General features: G+C 33.1%; 1 protein-coding gene across 19 annotated transcripts in view; it reads right to left on the bottom strand.

Moving 5' to 3' along the window:
* PPP1R9A (protein phosphatase 1 regulatory subunit 9A) overlaps positions 1–13,310 on the bottom strand; it is a 312,061-nt gene that overhangs the window by 91,330 nt on the left and 207,421 nt on the right. For 10 of the 19 annotated variants that reach the window (XM_049093580.1, XM_049093583.1, XM_049093584.1 and 7 more), the window contains exons 6-8: positions 9,854–9,989; positions 5,958–6,020; positions 4,887–4,952 (exon numbers count right to left, since the gene is read on the bottom strand). In XM_049093580.1, the coding sequence (XP_048949537.1) occupies positions 4,887–4,952; positions 5,958–6,020; positions 9,854–9,989 (265 nt within the window). The remainder of the gene's footprint in view (positions 1–4,886; positions 4,953–5,957; positions 6,021–9,853; positions 9,990–13,310) is intronic. The other 9 variants (XM_049093587.1, XM_049093590.1, XM_049093591.1 and 6 more) reach the window with 3 other exon arrangements.

Genomic DNA, 13,310 nt, shown 5'->3' with positions numbered 1-13,310 from the left:
ATGAGCTTTTGGGTACAGACTGAGATGGGGGTTGCAATTTCACCATGTTTCTTTCACTGAAAAGCCTAACATTTCTCAACTCACCTAGAATGTTATTGGTGTCACTAATCCAATTTTCATTTATATGAGGGGCTGCTTCTTGGCTTCCTGACCAACTTGTTCCTTCTTTGCTTCAGAGACTAAATTTCTACAGTTTAATAATAAATATCTCTCTTTTAAAGCATGTGAAATGTCATAGTTATTTCTGGTGCATTGTTATTTCCTATGGATTTTAGTGATAGCTTACTGAATTCTATTTCTGAATTCTTTAGAATTATTTTTACTGAAATTGCATTGGATATATAAATCAACTTAGAGAGAACTGACTCAATTAAACTACGGAGTCTTCTAACCCATGAACAAAGTTTCTTTTCCCTTTCATATAAGTCTTCTTCAATAATTTCAATAAAATTTTTTCCCATAAGGGTCTTGTCTATGTTTTGTTAGGCAAAATTTTGCCTTCTACCAAAGTAATTAAAATTTATAAATTATATTTTCTCTCTGTAGACACACTGAAATAGATGCTATTTTTACATTAATTATGTGTCTAGTAAAGTTGCCAAAATCTTATAACATTTCTAATAATTAATGTATAGATATATTTGAGGTTTGATGATATTGCCTGCAATAATTTTTATTTCTTCCTTTCCAATTTATTTATTTTACTTCTTGCCTTCCAGCATGTCAAAAACAAGTAGTGACTGATTTTCAAATATTAAACCATACTTGAATTATAGGCTAAGCTCAACTTGGCTATAAAATCTCTTTTACATGTCTTGGATATGATTTGTTAATATTTTGTATAGGGCTTTTTTTGTTTGTTTGTTTTGCATTGTTTTTATGAATAGGATGGGCCTATAAGTCTTCTATGGCATCAATATTTGGTTTTGGTACCAAGGTTATACCTCATCACCCCATACATCTCACATTCTCAAGGTTTTACTGCATTCCTGGTATTAGAGCTGTACCACTTTCATTTTTGTCTTCTGGAAAAAGTTACATACGACTGGAAATATTTGTTCCATTTTGGTATAACTGACAAAATAATGGGACCTTATCTTTCTTTCCTTTTTCTTTTTTTCTCCTGTCCCTTCTCACTTCCTCCCTGAACCTTCCTTCTGCTTTTTGTTACTCATAGTGATTTAGTTCCCTAGCTTACTTTGCAATTGTAAGCTCATTTTTCTTGAAACTTTAACTTTTACGCTTTGATTGCAGGTGAATGGCTTTGAGCACCTGAGTGGCCTAGTTAAGTGTCCGACTCTTGGTTTTAACTCAGGTTGTGATCTCAGAATCCTGAGATTGAGCTCTGCGTTAGGCTCAGTGTGGAGTCTGCTTGAGTTTCTCTCTCCCTCTTTCTGCCCCTTCCATTGCACTCTTTCTCTCTCTCTCTAAATAAATCTCAAAAAAAAAGATAAATGACATAAGAAAGGACATGCTTTTTTCTCTTGAAGTGTACCATAAATTCAGGCTGCTGTGATTACAATGTCTCAGAAAAAATTTTTTCTTCCCTTCCACTCGGCAACAAGGTCTGACAGTGGCAATTTCTCATGTGGTCTTTGGAGTGGAAGATTTATTTTCATCTTACAGAGTAGTATAGCCCATGAGACTTCAGCTTTATGATGGAGTTCTCCAATTAGACATCCCACTTTGTCTGGGCCTTGGGCTTTGCCTACTGTAACTCAAAGCAATACCAATTATAGTTTCATCATAATATACAGAACACTTAGGATAAATGTAACATTATGAAAGTGAAAGAAGTCAGACATTAAAAAGTATGTACTCTATGGTTCTGTTCAAAGGACATTCTAGAATTGACAAAATTAATCTATAGTGTCAGAAAACAGATTAACTGGGGATGCCTGGGTGGCTCAGCTGTTGAGCACCTGCCTTTCACTGCCCAGGGCATGATTCTGGAGTCCCAGGATCGGGTCCCATATCGGGCTCCCTGCATGGAACCTGCTTCTCTCTCTGCCTGTGTCTCTGCCTCTCTCTCTCTCTCTGTGACTCTCATGAATAAATAAATAAAATCTTAAAAAAAAAGAAAGTAGATTAAATGGTTTGGTTTGGGCTGGGAGTGACTGCAAAGTTCTGTAAGGAAACTATCTGAGGCAATGAAAATGTTCAGTACCTTGACTGTGGTGGTGGTTACTCATGAAACTGTCTACCCAAATTAATACATTTAAATTTGGTGCATTTTATTGTATGTAAGTTATCCTTCATTAATGTTAACTTTAATATCTGAATAATGGATATATAATGATAAAGAAATCAAGTTATCTACTCAAGATCTACACATTTTATTCTATGTCAATTTTATGTCAATAAGTATTTCTGTAAAGCCCCTTTTAGAACTGGAATTCCAGAAATCCATTAAGAATTTTTACCACTACCCTTATTAGTATCAATATCAGTTTAAATGGAATCCTTATCAGACCTCTAAGCCTCCATAATAAGGCTGCTTTAGAACATTGGGGTCTTTGGTCAGGTCACCATTTAGTTCTTATTGCTGATGAAAATGTACTTCTATGGCTGACAGCTATAGGGCAGAAGATGGCTATCTATACAATATTGATCTTGACATCACTTAGGCCACTTCAACTATTCTGTTTCTATGGCACTTTTATTCAGTTATGACTAAAAAAGAAGTCATGTCAATATGAGTCACCAACTTCCTATTTCTAAGATCCAAAGGTTTTCAAAGAATGAAATATATATATTCACTTTTTTCTGGTTTTACATTCAGACAATTTTGGTGCAGTGTGATAGAGATTGGGTCTTCTTGCAAATTCATGTTCTCTCAAAACAATTAAGATGTGGAAGCAAAAGCCCATGGAAAGGTGCTCAATCCCAAAGTGCCAAAGGACAAGTACAGATTATTTCTCAGTCCCTACCTTCAATCTCTTGTCTTGCCATGCCTTTTACCCATGACTCTGTGCCACTCTTCTCTCACTATCTTAGATTATGTTTCTAACTAAATTTTATTCTCATTTAATTCTACTTTCCAATTCTCATCTTAGCATCCTTTGAGTGATTCAATTCAGTTCAATTTCTTGGCTTCCTCTCATCTGCCCAGTACTGTGCTCATGACAGTGTGTATTAAAAAATCAACCAGTTATTAAAACCTGTCATTGAAAAGATTACAGACTAGTGGGGGATATTTTGGGTAAATGATGATATAGAGAGATACACGTAGTACTATTATTGACTTCTATAGAAAAGAGTTCCCTAGCTCAGCTGAGAAAGTTCAAGAAGGCTTTGTAGAGAAAACACACGAAACCTAAACTGAGCCCTGAAAGTGAACAGGATTCAAGGGCATAGAGGGCAACCAAGAATGGGTTCAGGGAACAGTACTCCAAGAAGAAAAGACCAAAGGAGCAGAGGCATGGGGAAGCCGAAGGATCGATCCCGGTAGCCCACTGGAAAGTAAAGCTGGTAAGGTCCATCTTCACTGAGCTTTCTTGCTTTTTATAACTTTTTGCTAAAAAATTATATTCAACTTGTAAATGTTCTCAAAGTTGGAAAAATCCTGACATTTGTGTTTACTTCTGTGACTTCTCTCAAGTCAAACTCTGTGATGCATCATTGTAATATAGAACTGTTCTAGCGTGATTTCTAAGACATACAAAGCTATACTCTCAAAGGAATTTAATGGCATAGGAGAATTTGGTAGAGTTTATTTAGTATTTTATACCTTACTCATGAATAAATGCCATCACAATGTGGTGGTTGGAAAGAAAATAACATGAAAACACTGAAATCACTTGCATTATGATAAACAATATACAGAAAATGAGTTAAAAAAAGATGACATTATTTAGGGCAAAGGTTTCTTTTCTAACCTCTATCTTCCCTTGACACTATCCATCTTCCTGTCTGTGCTCAATATCATAAATAATAATGTTTTTATATACAAATAATATTTCTAAGGAGGGTCCTTCAAGAATACTTCTAAGGAGGATGTCTACCACCAGAGGATAGTGTGTGTGCTTGTGTGTGTATACATAAACAATGCTTAGGCTAGATCAAGCATGATAAACAGTCTTCAACTAAAGGTTTTCCAAACATCTTATGATTCTGGGTTTCAATGACAATGACCAGTACTGTAGATTTTGGGATCACAAACTAAAGTTTAGCAAAAAACTGTAATTAAATTCAATAATGCTAACAATCCAGTCAAATTGGAGTCTATAAACAAGTTGTTTCAAAGGTTTTATATTTCTCTTATTCTTCGGGCTCCTCTCATCACCGTAATCCAATTTCCATTTTAAATATACTTCCATTTTTAAGCTCTTCTCTTACTGGCAGCTAAAGATAGTGACAAGTATTTTATTATCTGAAGTGTAATAGTTTTTAGACATTTTGCTATGTCTACCACATAAGTCACGTAAATAAGTAGTATGATAATTTAAAGATACCTGTATTTATTTTGAAAAATGAAGAACTTTGTATCAAAAGATTCTTTTCTAAAAAAAGAAGTACTGGGTTTAAAAACAATGTGTATGCTATATGGTATATACATCATACAGCCTTGTTGTTGGGTATCTTTTCCTTCCCCTTTAAAATGAATCACAAAATATTTAAAGTGTTAAGGGTTAACAATATCCATGGTTAAACATTAGAAGAGTGAGTACAACTTACAGAACCTGCAACTATAGACTATGTGCTATATTTCAGAATGAAATACTATTTTCAAGTGATGATTTTCCAACTATTATTCAACACACAATACATACAGCTCTAGAGTTCTTCCGAGCGCAAAGCTAGTTAATGAGACACACAGAGTATTTAATTTCACACATGAAGCAGAAAGGTGCAGATAAGCATTAATTTCCACCAAAAAAACAAACCTTAAGGAAATAGTTGTTATTGTTATTGCTGTTGCCAGACACTCCTTGCAATTCAGCCACAGTGCTCTAAAATGGTTGACAACAAAAATTAAAGATGGCTTTTCCCCATTAAAGAGAGCAGCCTAATGATAAACGGTAGAAAAAACACTGAAGTTCTGGTGCCTGCTATAACACACACGTTTGAGAACTAAGAGAATGCCTCCCACTCTCGAGTTTCTCAACATTATGAACAGTATAAAGTCAATTTACATTATTAAATGGCCATCCATAATAATTGCAATCTCTTGTTCATACAACACAAGCTGTTTCCAACCAGGAACAGCAAACACCATGAGTCAAATTTAATGTGATCCCTTTAATGCTTTTTGCCTAAAAATTATATTCTCATAAACCATTTAACACTTATGCAAACCACAGCTCCATTATATTTCTGACTCTAATTATTACATGTTAACACAAGCAATAAGAATGCATCTCCATGTAGGTAGCTGCTCTAAATTGTATTCAATACTTTAAAAGATTCTAAAAACTAATGTTCTCATGATATAGTTATAATTATATTAATTTCCAGTAATGAAAAAAATTACAAAAGTGAGATTAAATTATGTTTTAAGAGAAGGGGCCTCAGTTTCTAGAGTGATGATTAACCTTGCTAGAAACTAGTGCCTGAAGAGACTTTGAAATACCATATAATCTAGGACTTTAAAATGTAATAATTATCATATTTTAAAAGCATATTTAAAGAAGCAAGCCAAAATAATCCTATAATTTCAAAGTGCATGTAAAACAGTTTATTTTAGTGTGAAGGATTGTATGCATTTTCTAATTCAAAAAAGTGGTACAGTACCATTTCATACTTCACTTCTAGTCTGAGCCCACTGTATTTCACATTGCATAATGATCTTTGATAGAAACATATGCTCAGAATTTACACACATGACCCATGCTACACAAAGCATATACCAAAATTATAACATCTCACCACTAAAAGGTCAAACATTGATAGTTGTGGAGTATGACAGATTAAATTTGTTATTGAAAATTAAAATCTAGTTGAAAAATTTACCATACCCCCAGAATTTCGTGAGATAGTGCTGACTGTGTGAGGGGCTTATTGAAATCCTCCATCGTTACCTTCCAGATTGTTTCAAAAAAGAAAGAAAGAAAAAAAAAAAAAAGAAATGAACAATAATTCTGTTATCCAGAAACGCAATTTCTAATTACAGATATATTCAGATCTACATTTTAAATGTTTCAATTGCTCAGATTTAATTTTTCTCTTCGTACAGGATTCTCCCCCTCATCTTTAGCCTTTGGGCAGAGCCCTTTTAACTTTTTTTAAATCACAATGTGTAACAGAGAGTAAACAGAAACAGGAATGTAAATTAAAATTAATTTGGCTGTTTGCTTATTGTAAACTCCTCTAATTTAAATATTTGAGGGGAAAAAAACAAAATGTAGACATTTGGGGGTTAAAGTTTGGGGTTATCTATATATTTTAAATTCTATTGGAGTACAACTTACAGTTTCCTAAAGCATTAAAACAGGTATATGTAAGTATATACAATACATGATAAGGTCTTCTTAATCCTAAATATGGTTTTGATAGAGAACTACTGTACTTTTACAATTTCAGGATATATTTCTCACGTTGCAATGTTTTCCCCAAAGGCAATTCAAGCAAGCAACTCCCCTCTGTCAATGTGACAAGTTCCAAGTTAGAATCAACCTTGGATGATTTGACCAAAACCAGAAGCTATCTATCCTTCAGTAGACAATACTGATCTAAGCGCTGGCTCTGGAAATTAGTTGGATGAACTCAGTTGTTCTGCATTTAATTAGAGGTTTTCCTAGCTGGCCCAGGGAATGTCACAGGGGATACTGTGAAATAGAAATGATTCTAACCTTGAAATTACAAAATGATTCCATAAATGATAAGAAAACTGAGAAGCCAAATGATTGATTACACAATTCAGGATTAATAAAGATACATAAATCAACACATTGTTCAACTACATATAAAATAACTCAGTTATTCAAGGTCATTTACCCATTGGATAACCAATGGTTACTGGTTCTTCTCATCCTCCATTATGTGTCTTGGAGATTTTACTTTTCATTAACAGAGAGAAATAGAGTAAATAAAAAATAGGACATACCACTCAAACTGATTTAACAATTATTTGGTAGCATAGTAAAAAAACGAATTTATATCAAGTAAGTAAAGTGTTTATATAAGAGTGAATTTTCATTATTTGTACAGCTTTCATCTCTCCTATGCACAGAATATTAACAGTTGGTTTTAGCTGAGCATGTTTTGCCAACACACAAGAAAGGGAGAGAAATACAAGTCAGAGAGGAGCATGAAAGAGAAAAAAGAAAAAGGCTCCTTGACCTTTCCAGTAAAGTGAATGTTACTTGGAATAACATAGTAGCAAGCATCTGATTTCTATTTCTAAAAAAGTTTAACCTAAAGTTTAATTAAAAAAAATCATATACTCAATTATTTTTCCCTTTAAGCCCTATCTTCATAGGATACTTATGAATTATTTGCCTAGAATAAAATAATTCTCTGAGTATTTAATTCCCCTATTATTAGAAATACAGAATAAAGAATCATAGAACCTAAGTATTACAAGAAAGTCCATCACCCAAAACAGGAATCATCTTTCCGACATCTCTTGTCACCCAGTTATTCTGTGTGTGCCTGAACAAAGACAGACCTATTAGTCCACTCCATTCAAGAACAGCAATGTGTTGTAAAGAGTCCCAACTTTGGAGACACGAAGACCTTTTTCCCATTATAAATCTGCCAACTACTAGCTATATGACTAGAAAAAGCCTCGTTTGCTTCATTTCTAGAAAAAAAAAATCTCTTCTGTGTGCTGTAAAGATTACATGAAATCATGTAGGGAAATTCACCTTGCAAAGTGCCAGGCACTGAATATTTATTTACCTTTCTAGTCCTAAAAATATCTGCTCAGGTGACAATCAACTCTGCTTTCCTTATAAAAACTAGGCAAACAAAAAAATTCATATGATATACTCCTAGGTATGAAAGTTGAATAACAGAAACTCATTTTTCATTTAATTAAATTACTAAATTAGAGAAAATCTTACATCAAACAAACAAACAAAAAGCTTTAGAGGCTTGAGTTGAAAACTTTTGGGACTGAATGTGACCAATTCCTCAAAATAACTGGAAGAAGTGGAAGAAGTATGTAGTATGTAGCAGGTGATCTAAAATTTTCACTTGGAGAGCTTTAAGAACTATCTTATTTTCCCTCTTTCCTGGCTAGACTTGATGTTCTGTTTCACACACTCACAGCATATTAAAAGCTAGTGAGAATTCAGAAATTTAGTCCAGTCTCTTAAAGCCAAAGAGACTGAGGCCCACAGACTGTCAAGTTTGGCTTCCTCGCTTTCCACCACTTGATGTCACCCGAACTCCCCTGAATCTCACATCCAAATTCTTTCTAGCAGAGCAAGCAGGTAAAAACCAAACCTGCAGAGAGCGATTCTAATATCCTAAAAATAGGCATGCAGCCAAAGCAAATCAGTGTCTGATAAAACACAAAACACTAGCACAGAGAACTGAAGACTAAGACGAAAATGTAAATACTTGAGGAAATTGTTTTTGATTTCTAAATCCAAGGTAACATTTTCATACCTTATGTCTCAGTATAATAAAAAAAAATACTAGTTATTTCAAATGGTTTCTGCAAGTAAAAAATTAAATCAACTAAACAGAATTCTAAGAGACTAATTCATTCACCTGACGACTCTGTAGTATTTATTCTCTGATCAAAAGTTAGTTGATGCACTATTTTTAGTTGTCTAATAAATAGAGAATAAACTACATTAAACTACAAACACATAAAAAATTAACATGTTTGGGTTAAAACATTCCAGACTAAAAATACATGAAAATATTTCAATGTCTGTTTATTAATCTTCACTATGTCCTGGCTAGAAACCAAAAACAAACAAACAAAAAAACCCAGAAAGCTCTGGAAAAAAAAAATATTTAGATGAGTAGAGACTGACCATATGAAGTTGTACTGTCCTTATATCAGCTGGTATAAATAATGTATGTTTTACCTGAACATTTACTATGTTTATGGAGTATGAAATATCTGATTAAATTATTGATAGATATTTTGACATGCCAATATGAAACACATACATGTTTAAACATGTTTATAATAAAGCATGTTGTCCCATTATATCAACGTACATTTGGCATTTACATTAGAAATAGACCAGCATCTGTATTACATTACAATACACAAGGATTCTGGAGAGCCATTTTCACTTGGGGGTTAGCTTCTACTCATTTACTTGATCTTCTACAGAGAGCAGGATACAAAATTATTCCAATATGTATCTACTCTATGGAATATGTGCTGGTGGAAAGCTTTGTTCTGCATTTTGTTAGCACAAATCACAGTGAGCAGATCCAAAGAACTTTCTCTTCCTGGAAAAAAGAAACCTGAAAACACCCAGCAATTTTTAGTACTTTTCTATGTGTGTTTGTGTATGTATGAGTGTGTTTTTTCAATCAGAATGTTTACTAATTTTTTTCAAAAAGCATTTACTATAGAAAATTGAGGGAGAAATTGAAAAAAATATAAAACAGAGAGAAAATCACCAAGTTCCAACAAAAAAGACACCTATTATTTGCATTTTGGTGTTTTTACTCTTTTTTGTTTCTGTGAATTTAATACTGTGGTAAAACATGACTTATTTGATCCCAAAGTCTTCACACTTGTCAAGAGGATACCATTCCTTGATTCATAAGTTAATAACAGATGTAAGTAATATTTCTTTTGTGAGGTTGAATGTAGACACATTCTTCTTGAGAAACTGCAAAGAACCTATCATACTTTTACACGGTGAAGAGTTTTTTCTAAAGTAGGAACGTCATGGGAAGAAAGGTAGGAAGGACTGTTGCAAGCATGACTTACCTCGTCATCGTCGGCGTCATACTGTGCATAGTGCTGCTCCAGCAGCTCTCTCTGGCGCCTTTCTTGTTCCAGTGTTTGGCTTATCAACTGGGCAACCTCACTCACTTGTCCTGGTTTTTCTCGCCCAATAACAAATCTGTAAGAAGGTGAAAGGAGACTAATATAGTTGGACTCTCCAGCAAAAAGGAGTACTAAGAAAAGTAACTAAGCTTGATAGTTCATCATGGTCCATCAAACCTCAAGAAAATAGTATCACATCTATACTCTAAATGTTATGCCTGGATGGAAGGGGAGGTTAGCTGAGCAGCTAAACGGTTATTTTAGACATACTCTCAAGGAAAAGAAAATGAAAAAGTGAAGGATGATTTAAAAAAAATGGGGCACCTGGATGGCTCATTCGGTTAAGTATCTGGGCTCTTGATTTCAGCTCAGGTCATGACCTCAGGGACCTGAGATCAGCCCTGCTTCTGGTGAGTATAGGGCATGGAGCCTGCTTAAAGCCTCTCTCTCCCTGTACTTTTGCCACCCACATAGCCCTCAACCCCCCACTTGTACACCGCTCTCTCTCTCAAAAAAAAGTATTACTTTGGGAGAAAACAGAAAAGAGGTAATCCATTCTACAGTACTTCACACATTTTTGATGCTCTACAAAGTGGAAGCAAACTCCTAATTTCCTGTACAATTGAACTTGAGAATCATTTCCCTAATATTGTCCTTACAATGCAAACACTGCTTCAAAACTATTCTGGGGAATAGCATGCCTTAGGTGGGTAAATAAATAGAGGCATTAACTTCTGCTAAGTTACTATAACTTTGGAGAAAAGAGAAACAAATATAGGTCTTGTTTTTGTTTTTAAAAAGAAAAACTAAAATAAGGAGAGGTCATGAATTTGATTTCACTTTTGGAGAAAAAGATGGTATGAGGAGAGACGTGGTTTCAAAAAATAAGAGACAAAAAGAAATATCTTATTATTAATTACTGTTTAAAAAAGTATAAAGTAAATACATGGGAAGTCATTCATTTATGGCAAGCTGCAGTCACTTAATGATACATCCTCACCAATACTATGTGTCTTGCTCAACAAATTAATATTCACTTCTTAACATATTTTCACACTAATACGTGGTTTTCTCTAAAAATATGAGTGGCAAAAATTATTTAGTTTTTATGTATCATTTAATTTTGTTATTTTGAATGTCACTCTTCGTTTAATCTTGTTTCTATACTTAACTGATGTTTTTTCTCTGATTATAATGTATTGCTGTATTAGATTATAAGTTTAAATGAAATATACCACCATTCTCTGTACAAAATCACTGAAAGTCAAAAATTTTATACTTACGTGCTAGTAATTAATTGTCTCTGTAGCAATATTTTTATGTAGTTCCAAACAGGACTTTGTACTTATGCTTGGGTGTTCATTTATCATTTATTTTCCTCTGGGAATCAAGTATAAGTAGAATTTGCAAATTCTGTAATTTTCATCCTTATTCAGGGATAATTTACACATAATAAAGTATATCTATTTTAATCGCACAGTTTGATAAGTTTCACAAAGGTAACCTGTAATCACTTCAATAAAGATACAGAACATTTTCATCAACCTAAAATACACAATTTCCCTTTCTAGTAAAATCACCTTCACCCTAGGCCCATATTATATTTGTTTTCTCTAGAGTTTCATATAAATGTAATCATAGAGTGTCTGACGTTTTTGGCTCACTATAATGTTTTGGAGACTTATCCATGCTGATGCAAGTATTAGTAATTCATTTATTTTTATTACTGAAGAGTATTTCATTGTATTGGATGTGCTACATTTGGTCTATCTATTCTTCTACTGGTGGGTATTTGAGTTTGATTTTGGATTTTATGATCAAAGTTACTATAAACATTTTTGTGCAAGTCTTTGTGGGAGCATACATTTTAGTTTCCTGTAGACAAATAACTAATGGAATTGATAATGTGTGGCAATGTATGTTCAACTTTTAAAGAAACTGCCAAATTATTTTTCAGAGGGGTGGTACCATTTTGTATTACTACTAGCAATGCAGGAAAATAACAGTTGCTTTACATTTTAACCAATACTTGGTACTGTCTTTTAAAATTTTAACCATTCTATTGAATGGTACCTTATAATGGTTTTAATTTCCAATGTTTTGATGAACAATGATGTTAAGTATCTTTACAAGCACTTATTGAGCATTCACAAATATTTTTCAGTGAAATACCTTTTCAAATCTTTCACCAATTAAAAAACTGGATTGTCTGACTTTTTATTATTGTCCTAGAATAGTTATTTATATGTTCTGGATGCATATCTTTATGTATACTGTATATAATAAATACACATAGATACATATATTCAAATAGTGTGTGTGTATCTCTGATTTATTATCCTTTCCCAGTCTGTGGTTTACCTCTCAATTTTCTTAATTGTGTCTTGCAAGGAAGTCCAACTTACCACTTTTTAAAAGCTTTATACCTTTTCTTTCCTATCTAAGAAATCTTTGCCTCACTTAAGATTGCTAAGATTTCTCCTATTTTTCTTCTTGAAGTGTTAATGTTTTGATTTATATTAGGTCTATAATATCTTTCAAATTAATTTTCATGCACAATGTTTGGTAAGGGTGGAGTTTCATTATTTTCCACATGTATAGCCAGTTGTTTCCACCCCATTTATTTAAAAGACTATTCATTACTGCCACTGAATTACCTCAGCACACTTGTTGAAAATCAGTTGATACTATGTACTTCTGGGCTGATTTTTGGACTTTTCCAATCTCTTCCATTTATATATCTATCCTCATACCACACTGGCTTGATTACCATATAATCACTTTTGAAACTAGGTGGTGTGAAGTTTTCCACTCTGTATATCTTTTCCAAAACTATTTTAACTATTCAAAGTTATCTATTTTTTCATATAAATTTTATAATCAGGTCATCAATTTCTTTTTTTTTTTTATCAATTTCTTTTAAAATCCCACTGATGTTTGATTTGGGATTGCTTTGAATCTATAGATCCATTTGTGGAAAACTGACATCATAATATTGAGGTGATCCACGAACATGGTGCATCTCTGCATTTATTTAGATTCTACTTTCTTTCAGTAATACACTACAATGTTCAGTGCAAAGTTTTAGCTACACTTTGTTAAGTTTATATCTATTTCATGTTTTTTCAAGTTATTGTAAGTGGTACTGATTTTTAAATTTTTTTAATGGTTTGTTGCTAGAATATAGAAATATAATTGATTTTTGAATACTGGCCTTGTATTTTTGACCTTGCTAAATTCATTTATTAATCATAGTAGGCTTTATAGATTCCTTAGAATTTTTCTATATGTAAGATCATATTGACTATGAAGACATTTTTATTTCTTCTTTTCCTACCTGTTTGTCTATTTCACTTGGAGACATTTGGTTTCTATGATGGAAGATACATAAAGTCTT

Source organism: Canis lupus, chromosome 14, assembly GCF_003254725.2.
Source record: "Canis lupus dingo isolate Sandy chromosome 14, ASM325472v2, whole genome shotgun sequence".
Lineage (NCBI taxonomy): Eukaryota > Metazoa > Chordata > Mammalia > Carnivora > Canidae > Canis > Canis lupus.
This window is presented reverse-complemented; position numbering and strand designations above follow the sequence as displayed.